This window comes from Corvus kubaryi, unplaced genomic scaffold (assembly GCF_017639235.1).
Source record: "Corvus kubaryi isolate FWS band 111438036 unplaced genomic scaffold, C.kubaryi_AGA036_p1.0 135, whole genome shotgun sequence".
NCBI lineage: Eukaryota > Metazoa > Chordata > Aves > Passeriformes > Corvidae > Corvus > Corvus kubaryi.
The window spans coordinates 859,423-881,043 of NW_024580669.1; the positions used below are offsets into that span (position 1 = coordinate 859,423).

Consider the following 21,621-nt stretch of genomic DNA (forward strand, 5'->3'; position numbering starts at 1 on the left):
ATCCATCCATCCATCCATCCATCCATCCATCCATCCATCCATCCATCTCTATCCTATCTATGCACATCCAATATATGAATTTATATCTTCCAGGCAGGTTTGTATCATCCTTAATCAAGAGGATAAGAAGAGGGAAGGAACCCTCAGGAGAGGATGTGTTGGAGGCTGACACTCAAACTACGAAAGGAACCAGAGCAATTTGCTTTTCCTTCCACCTTTCCTATTGTGTCTGGTGCAGGCTTTGAAATCGTGGGATAATTAAAACCCGGTAAAGATTATGAGGCTGTAAAAAGGAAATTGTGAAACCCTCATGAACTTTTACAGCCCCCATGAAAACGTTTTAGCCTTGCGGTCTGGAGAAGTATTTCCTTGTCTGTTTAAGCACTAAAGGAGCACTTCCATGGAATGATTCCTGGCACAGCTGCCAGCATTTCATGGGGATTTACAGAACAGAACCTCCAGGCTTTGTCTGTGAACTGTTGTGTCCTGCAGGGTCAGGTCAGGACAGCAAAACGATTTGTAGGGAAAGACTGGAGCAGGGAACAGAATCCCAGGATGGGTTGGGTTGGAAGGGACCTTAAAGCCCATCCAGTGCCACTCCTGCCATGGGCAGGGACACCTCCCACTGTCCCAGGCTGCTCCCAGCCCCAGTGTCCAGCCTGGCCTTGGGCACTGCCAGGGATCCAGGGGCAGCCCCAGCTGCTCTGGGAATTCCATTCCAGCCCCTCCCCACCCTCCCAGCCAGCAATTCCCAATTCCCAATCTCCCATCCAGCCCTGCCCTCTGGCACTGGGAAGCCATTCCCTGGCTCCTGTCCCTCCAGGCCTTGGCCCCAGTCCCTCTGCAGCTCTCCTGGAGCCCCTTTAGGCCCTGCAAGGGGCTCTCAGCTCTCCCTGGATCCTTCTCTTCTCCAGGGGAACATTCCCAGCTCTCCCAGCCTGGCTCCAGAGCAGAGGGGCTCCAGCCCTGGAGCAGCTCCAGAGCCTCCTCTGGACTCTCTCCAGCAGCTCCAGGTCCTGCTGCTGTTGGCTCCAGCCCTGGATGCAGAACTGGAGATGTTCTGTGCTCCTGTCCCAGAGTGAGGACTGGGTCCCTCCTGCAGGGCAGATTTGGGGTACATCGTGCTCTGTGCAGCTCAGGTCGAAGATAAAGGAGGTTCCTGGGATATTTGCACCATTTCCAACACCCTCCTGTGGTTTTTTCCCTTTGGGAAACCATGTCCCACTGCAAACGTGTTACAAATGCCCTGTGGGGCTGAGTTCCACAGGCTGGGACGGAGAAATAGGAACCAGACAACAAGAAAGGAAAAGTCAATACTGGGAAGGCAGAAAAGTTTCCCGAGGGCTGGTGCTTTCAGGAGCCTTGAGCTTCTGTTCCATCCCTAAGAGCTGCTAAATCCAGGACAGCCAGAGCCTGATAAATCTGGACAGGATCACGAGGACACCTGAGCACCAACGAGGGACTGTGGGACTTGGCCCAAACCCAAAAAGGTGGTGGCTCCTCTGTGGAGAGGACTCCAGACACCTGGTGACCAAATGTGCCCTCAGGGGACATGGCAACACCTCGGGAGCCCCTGGTGGGTCAGAGCCACCTTCTTCTTCAACCCCCTTAGGATTGGCCCCCTAAATGTGGCTCCAGATGGATGCTGAGGAGGGTGTGTGGACACGGTGAGGTGATTGTCTGAGGAGTTATTTACTCCCAACCACAACAGCTTGTCTCTACCCACAGCCCAGCTCAGTAAACAAAAAATGTTCCCAAAATCTCTCCCCCACACCCACTCCATCTCCTGTCAGTGAGGGAGGATTTGAAACAAACACCAACACTCAGGCCAGAGCCTTTGCAAGGGGATCTTTTCCCTCCTATCCGATCTAAACCTTCCCTGGTGCAACTTGAGGAGGTTTCCTGTTGCTTAGGGGAGAACAGACCAAATCCCACCTGGCTACAACCTCTTGTACGGGAGTTGTAGAGAGTGAGAAGGTTCCCCCTGAGCCTCCTTTTCTCCAGGCTGAGCAACTCTCCGAGATAAACAACCCAACGTCTGTGCTTCACAATCCCAACAGCCGTGGTGTGCTACACTTTCGGTGGGAGGAAAACACGGTTCGTTCCAAAACCTCCTTCCCAGGAAAAAATACTCAGCAAGGACTCTTGGATGAGGATTCTTTCTTGCAACATCTTCTTGGAATCCTGGAATTAAGGTTGGAAAAGACCTCTAAGATCATTGAGTCCAACGTTCTTGTGATGTGGAGAGGAAGCTGGAGCAGGGAATGTCAGTGTGGGGCTGGAATGAGGTGCTCGGGGTCTGGATTCCCACATTCCACACGCTGCTCCTGCCTTTCTCCACGGTGTGATCCCTGGAATTCCCAGGGAATATTTACTTCCCTCGTGAAGGTTTGGAGGGGACTGAGAGTCTGAGCACTTGAGGAGAGACACCAGTTAATTATAAGCTCCAATTACCTCAGTTGCTAAAGCTTCTCCTTCCTCTCCACCTGCTGCAGGTGAGTCCCTGAGTCACTGCTGCTCTGTTCACACCTTGTGGGGCTGTGATGGACGACGTGAGGGGCAGCTCGGGGAAAAATACTTAAAATAATTTATTTTAGAAGCAAAAATACTCCCAAAGATGAGATTTTCCTGATTTTATCCAATGTGTCCTGGCCCCCACCAGCACAGCTGCTGGGTGGGTGGGAAATGTGGACTGCAAACCTTGAGATCAGCAAAGCAGAGCCTCAGATTAGGAAGAAATTAAAGTCAAAGGGAATAAAACCCAACCTGATGTTAGCCCACAGCCACCCAGTCTGAATTCAGAGCTCCTCACACATCACTCCTGCACCTCAAAGGGTCTGAAATGGGGTTTCCATGTACCAAGCAGCTGCTTTTCCCTTTTCCAGAGGCTGGGTAGGGAATATCCAGGATTGCAGGAGCTGCACCGCAGCACTTCTCAATGTCCGAGCAGGTGAGCACAGATCTGTGATCCCAGGAACATCCCATCACCATCCCTCACGGAATTCTCCACCCTCCTACAAACCCATCAGGAAAAGGGAGGAACTCCTGCAGTTAACGGCCAATATAGACATGAGAGAAATCGGGATTAAGAATAAAATAAGGAAAAAAACCCCAGAAAAAGGTTCCTAACAATGACAAGTGATGGGCTCTGCTTTTCACATGCATGTTGAGAAGCCTCTTGAGTTGGTCTGTGGCAGGTGAGGGTTGGACTGAATGACTCAGAAAATCATTTCCCCACTGATGGAGCCTTGGAGAACATTGAATTTGGCCCTGGAAAGGAATCTTTTAAACACCTCAGGAATGACACTTCTTAAAAACAGCCAGCCAAACCACCAGAGCCTTGAAACATCCTTTAATTCTGCAATTTCAAGGTTGACACACAAAGCACCTACAGCTCAGAGAGAACCTTTTTCAGCACAGGAAACCCAGCTGGGTCCCCAATTTTCTTGGCAAATACAAGTGCGGCGTATTCCGATTTTGGAGGAACAAGGAACCTTTTGCCAGGTGGATTTACAGAGTCAAGGCAGGGCAGAAATGGTGCTCTGGATTTGGGATCTGCCCTCATGCCCTTGCTGATCATTGGTGCTGAGCTACACAACCCCTGCCCATCCTTCCAGTGCATCAAGTGACAGCCACAAAATCTCTTCTGAGCTGGGGGGGACTCAAAGATAATATTCAGAACAAGAGAATGAAGTTTTTTGTTATTTTATATTGGCAATTTTCTCCTGCATCCACGCAGCGCTGCGGGAGCCGGCGCCAGATGGCTCCGGGATAATGAAAGAGGAGAGGTGGAAACAAATGGTCCCGTGTTACCTCCCACGTGGAGAACTGGCTGATCAGCACCTGAAGGGATAAACAACTCCATCCTTCAGCATTGGAAACAGCAGAAAACTTCACGTGGCTACAACTTGGAGAGAGCACTGGCAGAGCTCTCCAAAAAACATCTCAAAACCATCAAGATCCCCCCGTGTGACCAACAGGTCTGGGCTTGACTGGCAGGGTGCTGATTATTCAGTGTGGTCTGAACCTCTGAGACCCAATTTTCCCTTTTCCCACCCCACAGCTCCCTTTGCATCTCGAGGCGAAGCAGCAGCAACAGAGCAAAGCCGAATATCCCGCCCCAAACCCCAGTGGGACGCTGTTCCTGCTGTGGAATCGCTTCGGGGAGAACATGAAGGAAGCATTACGTGGATACACACTGAAACCACCCCAACCCCAAATCTCAAATGGCATTTGCCTCCTCACCACAATGCCCAAAAGATTTGCGCTTTTGCCTTTGATTAAAACAAAACAAAACCCAAAAAAACCCTCCAACCAAACAAAAAAGAAACCAACAAAAAATAAAAAAACCCCCCAAACCCTAAAAAACCCAAAGCAAACCAAACAAAGAAAACCAACATAAACCCCCTCCCAAAACCCCAAAAAACCCGAAAACAAATAAACAAAAAACCCCCAAACAAAACAAAACGAAACAAAACCAAACAACACGAAAACCCAAACAAAAACACTTGGAGGTGCCACCCGCCAGCCCCACGTGAGCTGGGTGGCAGAGGAGGTCACACAGTGGTGATCTTCTTGTCCTTGGTGGCCTGTTTGATGGCAGCCTGCTCACAGATGATCTCCTTGAGCCGCTGCAGCCTCATGTTCTGCGTGGTTTGGTCCCCCACGCCCGTCTGGCTGCGGTGCAGCAGGTTCAGGGCGTAGATGTATTCCAGCTCCGTGTACTTCACGCCCTGGTCCACCACCAGGTTCAGCAGCTCATCTGCTGTGTTGTAGAGCATCTCGTAGTACTGCCTGGAAAGAGAAAAAAAAACCTGGGTAATTGTGCTGCTGGATGGTCCAGACCTTTATTTTTGCAGAATTCCAAAAGTTGTTGCTTTTATTCAGCAGTGCCACGAGCAGAGAAAGCTGAACAAAGCCTGGACATCCTCCTACTGAACATCATCCTAAAATCCCACAATGATTCGGGTTGGAAGGGACCTTAAAGCCCATCCACTGCCACCCCTGCCATGGGCAGGGACACCTCCCACTATCCCAGGCTGCTCCAAGCACCAATATCCAGCCCGGCCTTCGACACTTCCAGGGATCCAGGGGCAGCCCCAGCTGCTCTGGGAATTCCAGCCCAGCCAGGAATTCCTTCCCAAGATCCCACCCCAATCTCCCCTTTCCCAGTGGGAAGCCATTCCCTGCCTCCTGTCCCTCCATGCCTTGGCCCCAGTCCCTCTGCAGCTCTCCTGGAGCCCCTTTAGGCCCTGCAAGGGGCTCTCAGCTCTCCCTGGAGCCTTCTCCTCTCCAGGTGAGTGATACCAAATCTCTCAACCTTCAGGAGACTCAGGGAAGGAGAACTGAAAGGATCCCGGTGTGGCTGCAGGCACTACAGGACAGCAAGGATTTGTTCCAGCCAAATATTCAGCATTTTTTTGTCTGAGGAGCAAAGCAGGGAGGGGCTGGAGCAGCTGAGATGAGGTCCCTGCATGACTCCTCCAGCTTCTGCAGGACAACAAGGGCAGGTGGAATAAATGATTTCAAACTCAGGAGCAGGGGCTCCATGAAGAGTTCTCACTTCCCTCCCTTCCTGTCCTCCTTGAATGCATCAAAACAGCGACCAGGGCAAGCATGGCAAAGCTGAATACTGAATTCCTCTTTGAGGCTCTCAGGGGTGGCTGTGCCTTTGCAGAGAGCACCCAACACTGCCAGACTGCAAATCACAGCAGTGGCTGCAGCTTTGGAGGCTCTCAGACCTCACCTGCCGAGCTCTGGGCCTTCAGAGCTCTGCATTTTCAGCTCCTGTGCCCAGAGACTGGGCCCAAACAGCTGCTGATGGAGCCAGGTGAGATGGAGGAAAGGCTGCTGGATGGAGAATGAGGGCTCCAAAATCAGGGATTTTTGGAAAGGCGGGGGCAGCCGGGGGGGGTCGGGCTCTGCTCCCAGGGAACAGGGACAGGACAAGGGGAAACGGCCTCAGGCTGGGCCAGGGGAGGCTTAGGTTGGATAGTAAAGGAAATTTCTTCCCCGAAGGGTTTTCCAGCCCTGGCACAGCTGCCCAGGCAGGGGTGGAGTCCCCATCCCTGGAAGTGTTCCAAAGGCATTGGAATTGGCACTGGGATGAGGTTTAGTGGTGACCATGGTGGTTTGGGTTGGAAGGGACCTTAAAGCCCATCCAGTGGCACCCCTGCTTTGATCCCTTCTCTTCTCCCCCCAGATATCCCTTGCTGAGCCCTGGAAGCTCTTCCTGCTCAGGTTGCGGATCTGGGAAGGGTACATCAGCTTCCCCGTGCTCGGCTGTGCCCACGTTAAAGCCAAAAGAAAGCTTGGGAAGCTAAATTTCCTCTTTGGATAGGAATGCCAATCCCATATAATTATTTATTAACCTGTTTGTCAGATGATAGACAGAGCTGTTGATGATGATTAATTCCTTTCCTCAGTTTTAAACCTCAACTTTACAAACACAAAGCAGTTTCCCGGCGTTCCACGGAGCACATTCCCCTCACCTGTCCTCCGTTTATTTATTCCCTCCATCCTTTACACCTCGCTTTCCTCAGCCTCCTCTTGATAATCAGAAGAGGGTTTATAATGGCAGGGCCAAACACACTCGTGAAAGGAAAATGAAGAGCCTTAAATAAAAAATCACAGAACAAGAGGCTCATCCCACTGCCTCTTTCATATTTCATTATTTGATAACATCAGAGGCTGAGTCCATCAGAGCTGCTCGGGCGAAGGCAAACAGGAGAGTGTCTGATCAATATTTATTAATACTTTCAAAGACAAGGAAGGCAAAGTTGAGCAGACTCTGGAATGGAGTGAATAATTACTCATGCAAATCGGGCTTGGCCGCAGGCGCTGCCACGCTGGAGCGGCAGGTTTTTAATTGCACCCAATTAAAAATGCACACCTTGTGCTCCTTCCCTGCTGCCTTGCTTGCTCCCCTTTTTATTTCAGAGGAAATTTTTAATTAGAAAATAATCTGATCCTGAAAAGAGCGACAGATGAATCCTGTGTTTGTGAGGTGCAGGATTCGTCAGTCAGCCCAGATTTAGGACAGGTGAGGAAGGAGCTGTGAGGAAAAGCTGGGGCTGTGCTGCTGAGCTTGGCCAGGGACCAGGTTGTGCAGCTTTAGTCCTTGTTCCCTCCTTTAAGGAGCTCTGGCACCTTGGGAAGGCTGTGGAGCAAAACTTCCCTGCCCCTGGGTCCCTGGAAGTGTCCAAGGCCAGGCTGGACGGGGCTTGGAGCAGCCTGGGATGGTGGAAGGTGTCCCTGCCCACGGCCAGTGGATGACTTTGGAGGTCCCTTCCAACCCAACCCATTCCAGGGCTGTGGGAATGCAGCTGATGGGAACAAAGTGTCCCAGGGACTCATCCCAACAGGGAAATCCTTTTATTTCCATGTTTATTCACACAGTCATCACTTATTTGTGTTCTGCTGAAAAGCACCAGTGGGATTTGTTGAGCTGATCTGATCGGAGAGGCTTTATACACAAAAACATGGAACAGGTTCTTAGGGAGTGTCTCTCCCGAGTTCCTACGGAATAACAGCTGCTCTTTACGAGGGGAGGAAGCATTAATCTGCTCCAAGCCTTCAGCTCTTCAGGATGGTAAAAGAACTTCTCCACTGGCATCCAGCTCCGGTGTCGATGGCAATATTTTGGGGAATGAGGAGTGAAGGACTGCCTGAGGTATCCCAAATCATTAATATCCTGCTCATAGAGGATAATTAACTAATTTTGATGGTTTGGACGGCAAGGACTTGTTAATTTTTAAAAAATAAAATCCATTTTTCATATGATGAACTCACATCTCAACCAAGACACCCGGGGCCTGTTCCGCTGACCACTGGCAACGGGATGGAGTGCAAAGTTGCCTTGAATTTTTTTTGGCATTTTTTAGGACAAACCTAAGAACAAAGAATACAAAACTGAACTCTCCCTGCTCCCTTTACCCATCTGGAATTGCCCCTGGAAGGTCCACCATGACACGAAGAACAGCTCTGTGCTAAGAGCAGATAGGAAAGGTTAAATATCCCTTTAATGGAATGGAAATGGTTCCCAGCTGCAGGAAAAAAACATCCTGTGGGCCAACCAAAAGTGCAGAAGCCACCTGACCCCCAAACCAGTTTGTTTTGTTGGGTTTTAAGCAGCACTTTTAAAAGAAAACAGCAAATTGCCAACAACGAACCCATTTCACAAGGAGGCATTTTGAGCTTGTATATAGAGAGAGATCCACATTTAAAAAATGGTCTCTTGAACTCTGTTCTTGCAGAAAGAGAATAAAAATTAAGAAGCTTTCTCACTTAGGGAAAAAAAAAAATCTCGGGAAAGGCAATGAGGATGAGCCCAGCTCCTCTGAGGGCTGTTAATACCATTCTCCATTTAAATGCTAATGTTCACCTATAACCCAAAAAAAAAACCAAAAGAAGTTTTCAAAAGGTGGCCAGGTGAATTCCAAATGAAATTCTGATTTCCCTGAGAACGACTTGATGTCTTCTTCAGAGGAGGACCTTGGGTGTGATGTTTCAGAATAAAGGATCTCACTTTAATTATCCCTTCCTGCTCTGCCTTAGTGCCGGCTGGAATGGATTCACCGGGCAGGAATTCCAGTCTGGGGGCTGAATTAGCCAAAGGGAACAACAAAAAAAGGAGAGATCGAAATCCTGTCCCTTATCTCCCTCTCTTCTGGGGGATTAGGGAGGCGCTTCGGCAGCACCCGGAATTGCTGCTCTAATGGGAAAGTCCCAAAGGTTAAGTAGGAAGCTCTTACAGGAAATCGGGATAAAAACTAAATGAGGGGAGAGGGAGACGGGATAGAAGGAAGATTTTATGATGAGGGTGGGGAGGGGCTGGGAGAGAATTCCCAGAGAAGCTGTGGCTGTCCCTGGATCCCTGGAAGTGTCCAAGGCCAGGTTGGAGCAACCTGGGATAGTGGAAGGTGTCCCTGCCCATGGCAGGGGTGGAATTCCATGATCTTTAAGGTCCCTTCCAACTCAAATCCTTTGATTTTATGGAAAACCACCAGATAGGACAAGCAAGAAGTTGAAGATGATAAAAAAGACCGAAGCTGTGATTATAAAATCACTCAATTTTGATATTTGCAGATCATGGTGGAACAATGACATTTAAACAGAGAGGGGACAAGAGTGAGTGCAAAAAAACCGGAAAACACAGCAAGAAATGAGGTAACTTCAGTCAAATAAGGCAGAATAAATGGATTTTCAGGCCTGGCTTGACCAAGAAGAAAATCCCATGGGGCATTTTTCCCTTTGAAGTCATTAGAGGTGGGAATTGGGGAAGAGCTGAGAACGGTTACAGGAGCTGGGGCAGGAGAGCTGAGCTCCGGCCAGCAGGAGTTTGTGAAGGTAATTTTTAAAGTTCAGAACACCGAAGGAAAATCCAGGTAAAGCAGCAATTACTGTAATTTCTGCGCCTCGTGAAGACTGCAGGGATGTTTGCACACATGTGTCAGTGAGCAGCATTTTAAACCAAAAATCTGCAAATATGGGAGGGAGCTGCTTGTTCCATCTCCAGAGCTTCTGACAACAAGATGGAAAACAGGGATGGGAGGGGACAGCTGCATCTCAGCTTTTCATGGAATCACAGATGGGTTGCAAAGGACCTCAAAGATCATAGAATTCCAACCCCCTGCCACGGGCAGGGACACCTCCCACTATCCCAGGCTGCTCCAAGAAACCTGGGACAACGCAAGCCTGGCCTGGGACACTTCCAGGGATGGATCCAGTTCCACTCTCCAACCACTGCTCATCCTAAGTTGCAGCTACAACCCTAAAATAAGGGAATACCATCACCCGCGGGACACCATTCCACGGGGGCACTTGGTCAGGTTTCTTCCTTGATTTTCAGTTAACCTGGAGCAGTTCTGGGGACAGCACCAAGAATGCTCCTTCTGTGCCTCCAGAAGAACCCAAAGTGCTTTAGAGGAGTTCACATCAGAGATGGTTTTGCTGTTCTGGTCAACCTCAGCTCCTCTCAGATGCCACACCAAGACCTGGACACTTCTGTCTGCCTGGAGTGAGGAAGAAGCCCCTACATGATTCCATGGACTGAAAAAAACCCCAAAAGCAGGCAAAAAATGTTCCTATCACTGTGATCTCCATCGTCTCTGTGCTCATCCACAGCCCTTTGGAAGCAGCTGCCCCATCACCACACGGGGCAGAATTTGGGGCAGGAGGCACACGTGGGTCTGGGGCTGTGCTACCACAAGAACATAAAAAAACCCCACTTAAAAACCTAAAATGTGCAAACTTCCAAGGTGGGAAATGGTTTGGGAAAGAAAACAAAGCATGAGAGGAGGAAATCAAAGTGAATTTGGAGTGCAGTGGTGCTTCACACCCCTGCAAATCACAGCCCTTATTAACCAACCAAGGGATGGAAGGATAATATTGGCTGGTTCTTTGTAAAGCTGGAAGAATAATTAAAATTAAGTCATTTATCCAAGGCAGCAAAAAGTATCAGAGTTGGGAAGCCCTCACCCCTTGCTCAGCACCCACACAGGGCTCTGATCAGGTACAGAGCCAGGCAAGAAAAACAGTTGTATTTATTCAAAAGGGCACAAGTGCAACCTTCTAATTAGAGACAACCTCGTTAGAAATTCCAATTATTCTCCCTTTTAAAGTTTAAACCACAGAGACAGCGCAGGAAGCCCTACATACAAATCAGCTCACCTGGGGGTTTGCTTTTTATACAGATGAAGGCAGTTCGGGATTAAACCCACCCCCAGCCAACACCTTTGGGTGCCACATGCAGCTCTGTCACTGCGTTTGTCACCGCTGCAGAGCTTTTTGTCAAACACAGAAATCACCGCTGAAATGCAGAGCTCATTAGCAAAGGGAAGGGGAAGGGACGTGCAGAACGTCACTACCCTTCCCAAAGCTCTCTCCTGTTCTCCCTCCTCCTTTTTATCCTGATATTTATCCATGTTATCTATTCTTTCTTCATTAATATTTCCTTCTTGTTTCCTTTGCCCTTCCTCCCGGGGTTCATCACTTGGACAACGTTGCCCTGCTGGGAACATGAGCTCAAGCTGTGCCAGGGGAGGCTCAGGTGGGACATCAGCAGGAATTTCCTCATGGAAAGGGTTGGTGAACATTGGAATTGGTCTCCCAGGGAGGTCTGGAGTGCCCATCCCTGGAGGTGTCCAAGGATGTGGCACTCAGGGCTCTGGGCTGGTCACAAGGTGGGGATCGGGCACAGCTTGGATTCCATGACCTTGGAGGACTTTTCCAACCTCAACAACCCCAGGATTCTGTGAATGGGGATCTCTGAGCATCACCACGTGCACGGAGCACTTAAAACCCATCCCTGAACAACTCCAAGCTCCCTCCCAGCGTGCAGGGAGACACAGTAATTACACAGCTTTTCAAAGGAAGGATAAATCCATTAAACCCCATTAAATAATTCTTCAAAAAACAATGTCTGAGCCACTCCTTGGAGCTCCGAACCGGCTGATCCTAATGAAAGATGGAAATTCTTGCTCTCCAAATGGAACTTTATAGGGTATTAAACAAGCACCCTCAGCACTTATCTAAATCTTTAATTAGTTCTATAATATACTGATGATATCAAGGCTAATTAAATTTATACAGATAAAGAGCAATGAAATTCTAGCCAAGTGAGCTGGAAAGTACATATTAAATAGTAAATTTAATGGCTCAGGAAGATAAATGCAATTTTATATAAAAAAATTAAATTCAATTTACATGTTGTATTAAAATTGATTTTGAGTGTGCAAATGATTGGAAAAAAATCTTTTTAATAGATCAGTAAAAGTGTTAATCTGGCCTGTTTAAATATCAGTTATTAATGCCAGCATTTGCAAACAAGCCACACACATTTGCATTTTACTGCATATAGTAAAAAAACCAAAAAATTATCTATACCATCTGCCAGTTTACAAGGAATATTAAAGGGATTTTTCCCCTTGCCTCATGCATAAATGAGAGGGAACGTGGGAACGAATGTAGCCTGAAAGAAGAGGGAGTCAGCACTTCCATGGAAAGTGCTGCAGAGACTGCTCCAGTCAGCAAAAAACCCCACCATTTTCACTCCCCTTTGGGATCAACAATTACTGTGGCAACACCCCGGCTTTATTTCGGATCAAGTGATGTGGAACTGGATGCGATCGGGGACGTGCTCAGTGGTGCCAGCTGAGCTTTGATAAACCAGCAGCGGTTGGGAGCTGCTGAGGGGTGAAGGACACAACGGGATGTGCCTGGTGGGGACAGAACAGTGAATGGGGCAGAAGCTCAAGTAGGGCCCTCAAGTCAGTGTCTGCCTGTAGTAGGTCATGGTTGGATCCAACAAGTCAATATCTGCCTGTAGTAAGTTGTGCTTGGGTTCAACAAGTCAGTGTCTGCCTGTGGTAAGTAGGGTTGGGTTCCACACGTCAACGTCTTCTTGTAGTAGGACATGGTCAGGTCCAACAAGTCAGTGTCTGCCTGTAGTAGTTGTGGTCAAGTCCAGTAGTAGGCTGTGGTCAGGTCCATCAACCCAGTGTTTGCCTGTAGTAGGCTGTGGTCAGGTTGTGGTCAGTAAGTCAATGTGTGCCTGTGATAAGTATGGTTCGGTTCCACAAGTCAATGTCTGCTTGTAGTACGCATGGTTGAGTCCAGTAAGTCAACGTAGTAGGTTGTGTTTGGGTTCCACAAGTCAGGGTCTGCCTGTAGTAGTTGTGGTCAGGTCCATTAAGTCTGTAGTAGTTGTGGTCAGGTCCAGTATTAGGCTGTGGTCAGGTCCATCAACCCAGCGTTTGCCTGTAGTAGGTTGTGGTCGGGTCCAGTAAGTCAATGTCTGCCTGTAGTAGGCTGTAGTTGGGTTTAACAAGTCAGTGTTTGCCTGTAGTAGGTTGTGACTGGGTTCCATCAACTCAATGTCTGCCTGTAGTAGGTTGTGACCAGGTCCACTAAGTCTTTAGTAGTTGTGGTCAGCTCCAGTATTAGCCTGTGGTCAGGTCCATCAAGCCAGTGTCTGCCTGTAGTAATTATGGTTGATTGCAACAAGTCAGTTTCTGTCTGTAGTAGGCTGTAGATTGGTTCCACAAATCAGTGTCTGCCTGTAGTAGTTGTGGTCAGGTCCATTAAGCCTGTAGTAGTTGTGGTTGGGTCCAATAAGTCAATGTCTGCCTGCTGTAGGTCACGGTCAGGTTCAACAAATCAATGTCAGCCTGCAGTAGGTTGTGGTTGGGTTCCACAAGTCAGTGTATGCCTGTAGTAGGTCATGGCTGGGTCCATCAAGCCACTGTTTGCCTGTAGTAAATATGGTTGAGTCCAACAAGTCAATCTTTGCCTGTAGTAGGTTGTGGTCAGGTCCAAGAAGTCAATGTCTGTCTGTGGTGGGTTGTGGTTGAGTCCACCAACTCAGTGTGTGGAGTAGTTGTGGTCAGCTCCAGTATTAGGCTGTGGTCGGGTCCAACAAGTCAGTGTTCACCTGTAGTAACTATGGTTGATTCCAACAAATCAGTTTCTGTCTGTAGTAGGCTGTAGTTGGGTTTAATAAATCAATTTCTGTCTGGAGTAGGTTGTGCAGAGTCCATCAAGTCAATGTCTGCCTCTAGTAGGCTGGGGTTGGGTTCCACAACTCAGGAACCTGTAGTAGGCCATGGTTGGGTTCCACAACTCCGTGTTTCCCTGTTGTAGGTCGTGGTCAGGCCCTGGTGCTTCCCAGGAGCTTTGAACCCCTGGCTGGGGTCGCACAAACAGCCCCAAACTGTTGAAAACACCACTCCATGTTTTTTTTCTGGCCACCTTTGTTCATTTACTTTGAATGCTGTGGTGGCTTCCAAAATTAGGGAATGGAGAGTTTTTGTGGGCAAGCTGACACCAGATCAAATTTGTTATAACTTTTTCTTGATCACATTGATGTTTTTCATGGAAGAGTTTATTTTTTAGGATTCTCTTGCATCATGGCCCTTTTTTTTCTCTCGTGGTGCCTTGATCCAGCCTAGAAACTGCTGACATTGGGAAGGGACCTGCTGGGCACGGAGTTACCCAAACCAGGAGGAAACAAATCCTGCAGCAGCCTCCAATCCGACCCAGTGACCCATCACATCAGTGCCACCACCACCACGACCTCAAGGACATGACTGCCACCATCCAAGGAGAAGAAATGGGACACAAAGAAACCAGGATGGGTTCAAGGCCGAATTTTGAGATGTCCAGAAGTAACGGACATCAACATGGAACTGTGGATCTCCTGGATGAGGGATTAAGAGCTTCAACCCTCTCCTCCTTGCTTTCTGTGCTGGCTGCTGGCCTGAGGAACATTTCATCCCAACTCCGCCAGTTCTCAGCACTTCTCCTGATGCTTGGAAACCTCCAGGTTTGAGGCCACAGGTTTTTATGGGCAGCTGCTGCTCATTTGCAGCATTTTTGGCTGAAATTGTTCTTCCCTCTCTATCATTCTGAGGGTAAAAGTCTTATTTAGAGGGACTGAAACCCACCACTCCTAAAAGAGCAGCTCCCACACTGCCGTATGCAGCACAACTGCAGCCTCTTCTGGCCATTCCTGGTGGGTTTAGCTCCAATTATCCCAAATTTTTGAGCCAATAGAGCTTCACTACAATATTTTTTTTGCCAGGCAGCACAGATCTGAGCATTTAAAATGAAAATATTATCAAGGCAACGTCAGTGCAGGGTGAGACCCACAGCTGTAGATGTGGTTTTTATCTCCACTCTCCGCTGCATGGAAAAAACAGGTTTTACTAGTGGAATACCTTGGAGTTGCATCCCTTTGCTCATCACTTTTTATGTGACTCCTTGGAAACAAAACCGGTCCCCACAGAGGGAGAAGAGAATCCCTGCACTGCTTCTGGACTGGTGGAGTAGATCAGAGCCATCAGAAGCACAGCAATTCTCTGAACTGCTTTTCATCTCCTTCCAGAAACGCACCTTCAACTGCACAAAACCTCCAAAGGACTCTGCTGGGAGAGCTGAACCTGGAGTTTTCTGTAGTAATTTATTAATTTATCGACCTCCCTCAATTCCCATTTGAGAATTTCCTGAGGCACTTTGGAGACACCTCGTCCAGAACTTCTCTGCTCTCTCAAAGGCTGCTTTGAGGGTGACAAGGATCAATGACCCCACCATGGTCCCCTCCAACCTTATCCATTCTGTGATTATGGGGCCAGAGGGAGGCTCCTTGTGTGTCCAACGGGATGGATCCAACCCAGCAACAGCCATCCCACAAAACCATGGAATCATGGAAACACTGAGGTTGGAAAAGCCCTTTAAGATCATGAGGTCCAACCATTCCCAGCACTGCCAAGGCCACCACTGACCATGTGAGGGTGGTGAGGCACTTGGAGCAACCTGGGATAGGGGAAAGTGTCCCTGACCATGGCAGGGGATGGGACTGGATGGGCTTTAGGGTCCCTTCCAACCCAAACCATTCTGTGATCCCAGAGCCAGGAGATGGCTGACTGTTGAGAACATTCCCTGGCATGAGGATAATTCCCCCCATAATCATCAATCCTTCAGCACCAGTGAGAAAGGAAGGTCCCCAGGTGCCCCCAGCAGCATCAGCTCCAGCTCTCAGCATTTCAAAGGTGGAAAAACCATCTTGGGACTTTCTTTGGCCAAGGAGAATAAACCCTGAAGATATGATAGCTGGGAATTTTACAGATCCCACCACCTGGAACGACCAGCACATCCCTTAGCACGGGTCCTCAGCAGAAGGTGAAGGACGAAACTCCTGATTGCAGAATGAAGTTGGTAGAAATCCTTATTTAGGATTATTTAGATTCACCAGCTGAACATGGGGCTTTGCACCAGGACTCACCACTAAGCCCTGAGTTCACCAAAACCTCCAAACCAGACCAAAAGTCAATGAATTAAAGAACTTGGTGATTAAGGAAATGGAGGAATGTATCTCAATCTACCTGAATTCAAGTGTCCAGTGCAACCATTTCACCACCAGGGTCACCACTAACTCATGTCCCCAGGTGCCACATCCACATGGTTTTGAACTCTCCCAGGGATGGGGACTCCACCACTGCCCTGGACAGCTGTGCCAGTGCTTTGCAGCCCTTTCTGGGGGGAAAAAATGTTCCTAAACCCAATCTAAACCTCCCGTGAATGACTTAAAGAGCTGGAACCCTGCTGTTCCTGGGCTAAATCTGCTGACATCCCTGCTCCACCCCAATGCTGTGGCATGGCTTGACCCTGTTGGTCCTCTCACTTCTGCTATTCCTGTCCTTTCCTCAGTTTCCCTTTTCCCTCCTCTATCCCACCAGGAATTGGCCCTGGGCCATTGCTCCTCCTCCTCCTCCTCTCTTCTCTCACTTCGCAATCCCCGCTCCCAGACCTGGCCACGTCCTCACCGCCCCTTTCTGTCCCAACACTGACGTTTTCCTCCCTCCCAGCCGTTCCCTGCCCGCTCCCACCCCTTCCAAGGGAAACATTTCTGGTTCCAGGGTGCATCAGCAGGTCAGAAAGCTTCACTCCTGGCTTAATCTAATGAAGAGAGAGAGAGAGAGAGAGACCTGTGGCAGATTTGACTGCGGAGCCCAGAGAAGTGACAAGCAGTGACTCCAGCACCCTCACTCAGCCCTGCTATCAGGTATCCCCGAGCTGATAACGGGGTCTGAGGCACTGCAGGTCCTAATGAGATCTGACTGACAGGGCAAAGCAATCTGCTCCTTCAGGCCTCATCCGTGTCTCTCTGGCTGTGGGGCTCGTGCTGGGAAGATGCTGCCTCCTGTGAAAAAGGTAGGACATTTTCCTAATTGCTTCCATTTGCAGGTGGGAGCCAGGCAATAGAGATGCATCTCCAGCTGACAATCCAATCTTTACCTTTCCCTCAGCTGCAGACAAATGCCTGGGATGGCTGCTCGTGACACACTGATGGGTCTTTCTCTTATTTTTTTTGTCATTTCTTTTTTTGTGTGTCACACAAATTCCCTTCTTAAAAAGCTGTCCTTTCCCTTAAAGCTGTTTGTTGGGAATTTCATCAGAACCTCCCAGAACAGCATCCAGCACAGAGCCCACCTTTAAGCACGGGAGAAAAAACCAGTTTCTAACCCAGACAGGAGATCCAAGGTTATTGGAGAGCTCAGACATGGAGCTCACATTCCCATACACTCACAGTGGGATCTGTTCCCATGGGATGGCTCTGGATGTTTGCTCAAGCTCAGTCTGAGGGTTGGGCTCTTCTCCCAAGTAGACAAAACAAGAAGGAACAGCCTCAAGTTGTGCCAGGGGAGGTTTAGGTTGGCTATCAGGGAAGGTTTCTTCCCCAAAAGGGTTTTCCAGCCTTGGTGGAGTCCCCATCCCTGGAAGGATTTCAAAGCCATGTGGATGTGGCACTTGGGGACAGGGGTCAGTGGTGACCTCGGCAGTGACAGGTAAAGAGTTGGACTTGATGATCTCCGAGGGCTTTTCCAACCCAAATGATTCTGGGATTCCAAATGAAGACGATCCAGTGAAGCCCATTCCGTGTGCTGGGAGCTGCTGCGCTTTGCGACTCTAAAGCAAAAAAACCCTTTAACGAAGGAAAACCAAGGGAATTCCCTCTTCTTCTTCTCTTGGAGTTCCATTGGATCATATTTCCATCCCTGCACGCTGCTGCCTCTGTGCCTCCAGCCCAACCCCTCGTGTGGTGCTCAATGTGACTTCCAGAGCCTGAAGCTGTGGAAGTGCAGGGAACGAGGGGAAGGTCCTTGGATTGGACAGAGAGAAGAGGATTTGCTGGAATGTTCCCACGGAAGTTTCAGAGCAAGCACACAAACAAAGCGGCTCTCTGGGCACACAAAATTCTGCTAAAGAGTGCTGGATCCATCACACAGAGGCTTTACCCCAACCTAAAAATGAGCTTTGACACTCATCCTTGTATTTCTGTGGGATGAAAAACCTTCCACGATCTGGACACCGTGGTGGAACGGCAATTTTGGCCTCCTGATCCAGACTTTAGACCTGGTCGAAGATTCTGCAGCCTGAGGGGCCTGTGGGGAAAGCCCTGTGACCTCTTCCCAGCCAAAACCTCTTCCCAACAAAACATCTTCCATGCTTCCTGTGGAAAATGAAGTGTAGGGAGAAACTGAAGTCCCCTCCAAGGCTGGGGACCCAGCAGAACTCCTTGTCCCACCCCTGAGCCACGGCCAAAGTGTCCTGGGTGGGTTTCCCCAAGGATCCAGACCCCATTCCCGACCACGGACCACATGGGTTTGCTCCACATTTTCACTGCCACCACCACCAACCCGAATCCTGTGCAAATAAAGCAAATGCCGGCGAGCTCTCCGTGATTTCCCGGAGCCACCACGGAGATGACAGTGGCCGCCAGGACGGACACCTCCAGGATGTGCTTCCAAACCCCGGCCTGAAAAAAACCAACGCCCACCTCACGTTGCACAGGCCTGCATTGACAAAATGATCCAATTCCAGCTGCACAAGCAGAGTTTCCTGAACTCAGACCTTCTACGAGAGCAGTTCACAAGTAACTGGCCGGTGGCAAAGCGTCGTCGCCGAGGCCAAAATCACTAAAGGTGGAAAATAAGAACAACTTCCAGCAAGAAAAATCCCTTGCTTTTAATTACCATTAGCAATGCAGCATGACAGAGGGAGATAAACACACAGGCACCTACTCAAATAAGGAGCTTGGGAACACAAAGTAATTACTTTGATTTTTTTCCTTCCCCCGCCCCACCGACATTCAAAACTTATTAGTCTCCAGAAAGCACATATCAGCAAAAGACTGTCACCTCGGGGATAAATGAGGGATTTGTTTGTAATTCATTTCCAGGAGAATTTATCCTGATGGTTTTAAGACGGAGGAGGAACGCGCTCTGGCCAAACCAGACTTCTTAAAAATGTTTATTCCCATCTTCCCCAGCCGGTTCCCTGGAGATGGGAACGCCAGGTTTCTGCTGGCTGAGAAGTTCACCCCCATTGATTGTTTCTCTAACACACCACGAGCCGAGTGAGGAAAAGTCAATGAAGCCTCTCAGTTTTTCAGTCCATTTCCAGTTTAGGAAAATTGAATTAATCTCTTTACTCGGAGCAGCTCAGACATCCCCATCCAGGCAAAAAAAAAATCATTGCAGAGGCCACGAAAACCTCTCTCTTTAAAGGTTACAGAGCGAAGATTAAAAGCGCCTCCGGGAAGGGCTGAAATGCCTGATCAAAATAAAACATTGAGTCAACACTGGGAAGGCTGAGCAGGACTGGTGCCTTCCAGAGCCTGCTGATATTTTTAGATGCTTCCTCTGGCACTTGGAGCGATTCCTAAGGACAGTGGATGCTCCGTGACTTCCCATACCCAGCCTGGTCGGGGTGGAGGAAGTGCCGTGTTAATTTAGCCCCTACTCCAGTTACTCTGGGGTTACTACAGGGTGTAAAGCCTCAAGGGTTGTCCTGGGGAGGAGTATTTTAGAGCAGCCCTGAGAAGAAGGACTGTGCACATCCATGGAGAAGAGCAGAGTCACATCTTCCAAAATCTCCTCTCCATCCTGTGCTGAGGAGCTGGGAGGCTTCAGCAAAGGACTTGGCCACTCCACAGCTTCCAGGACCTTGTGAAGGACTGGAAAAGCTGAAAGTGTGGGAAACCTGGAGCAGGCACCTGGCTGAAAAGGCCAAAGGATCTGGGAAAGAGTCTGGAGCCCCAGGAGCAGCTGAGGGAGCTGGAAAGGGGCTCAGCCTGGAGCAAAGGAGGCTCCGGGGGGACCTTGTGGCTCTGCACAAGTCCCTGACAGGAGGGGGCAGCCGGGGGGGTCGGGCTCTGCTGGCAGGGAACAGGGACAGGAGAGAGGGAACGGCCTCAGGCTGGGCCAGGGGAGGGGCAGGCTGGATACTGGGAAAACTCCTTCCCCAAAAGGGCTGCCCAGGGCAGGGGTGGAGTCGCCGTTCCTGGAGGGATTTAAAGCCATGTGGATGTGGCACGTGGGGACATGGGGTCAGTGGTGGCCTTGGCAGTGCTGGGGGAACGGTTGGACTTTATCTCAGAGGGTTTTTCCAACCTAAACAATTCCATGATTCCAAATGTACTGAAAGCAGGGAGAGTCCCCAGTAAGTGCTGCGAAGGCACAGATTGGAGTCATCCTAAAACTCCTGGCAGCTGCAGATTTAAGTGGGAATTAAATGCCTGGATGGGGGATCTGTTCCAGGGAATTTTAATGATCCCATAACAGGGCGGCTCTTTGGGATGAAGGGGCAGCACCCGTCTGGGGAAGGGCCACACAGGGACCTTCCGATCCCCTAAATCCCCCTGGGGAAGCAGCAGGAGGAAGGGGAGGAGGAGGCCATCAAGCTGAGGGGTGGATCTTAATCCTCTGCGATCAGGATTTTTGGTTAATGCAGTGAAACCACTAATTACAGCTAATTAAACCTGCACTGAGATCAAAGCTCAGTGGAAACTACAGGGGGGAGCAAACAAGGCGGAAAAGAAAGGGAAAGAAAATGCGGATTTTGTTGTAAGCGAGTCCTTAATTGAAAACTAAAGCAGCCTTGTTAATTAAAAGCTGCAAACCCAAACAAGGACGTGCTCCAGACACACGAGTCCAGCCTGTGATGGAGACAACACAACTTTCCCATGCTGTCAGCAAAGGCAACCTTTTCCTCCAGAGCCTGGTCTGTCCCTGGATCCCCTGTAGGGAAGGGACTTCCTGGGATCCAGACTGTGAAGATTTGGGGATTTTACCTTTCACAATTCAGGCTATGAAGTGCAGGCATTAGAGTGCCCTGTTTATTGAGCTGACATGGGTTTTACTCAAACTGAATGATTTCAACACCCCAAATTTAGTCCTGGCTTGAGAGCAGCTCCAAGGAGAACATCTGAGATACTTCCCTCACCCACAGGCAGCAGAGGAGCATCTCGGGAGTTCTGCAGAGACACCTGACCCTGAACAAAGGGATCTGGGTCAGGATTTGCTGGACCTGATGCTCTCCACACACAAATCAAGCTCAAGGATGGCTCTCAGAGGAAGACTCCCTCCACCAGCTCCATGCTCGGGCAACCCGGGCACAACCACGGTATTTATCAAGAGTAAAATCAGCCAGAGAAGTAAGATTTGGCAATGAAAAGTCTTCCTCCCGAGCGCTGGGATGTTTGAATGTTTCCCTTTCCCTCGGCAGCTCCCAGTAGATGGCAGCAGGTCCTTGCTGATTCCTCCTGCCCGGGACAGCCTTGTGCAGCGGGGAACAGCAGAAATCTGGGAATAATCCAAGAAAAAACTGCCCTGCCCGGCAGCCAGGGCAGGAGAGGAGCCCGGAGTGCCGAAGATGCACTCCAGGGCACTCCAGCCCTGGGATCCAACCCAGCAGTGATGCAGAGTTCGACGCGAGTTTGATAAAAGCTCAAGCTCCAGCTGCGTCCTCCATCCTAAACTTTCACAGGATCGTGGAATCATGGAATGCTTGGGGTGAGAAGGGATTTTAAGGATCATCCAGTCCCACCCCTGCCATGCGCAGGGACACCTTCCACTATTCCAGGCTGCTCCAAGCCCCATCCAACCTGGCCTTGGAATAAAGATGGGTTTGAGTAACGTGAGTGTTCCCCAGACCCATCGAGGTGCTGGAGCATGTGCAGGGCAGGGAAGGGAGCTGGGGAGGGGCTGGAGCCCCAGGAGCAGCTGAGGGAGCTGGAAAGGGGCTCAGGCTGGAGCAAAGGAGGCTCCGGGGGGACCTTGT

At 49.6% G+C, this 21,621-nt stretch overlaps 1 protein-coding gene across 1 annotated transcript in view; it reads right to left on the reverse strand.

Annotated features, from left to right (window-relative positions):
• Positions 1-4,427: 4,427 nt before the first annotated feature.
• EXOC4 (exocyst complex component 4) overlaps positions 4,428-21,621 on the reverse strand; it is a 268,855-nt gene continuing 251,661 nt past the window's right edge. The window contains exon 16 of the mRNA XM_042052282.1: positions 4,428-4,794. Within this exon, the coding sequence (XP_041908216.1) occupies positions 4,557-4,794 (238 nt within the window). The 3' untranslated portion in view covers positions 4,428-4,556. The remainder of the gene's footprint in view (positions 4,795-21,621) is intronic.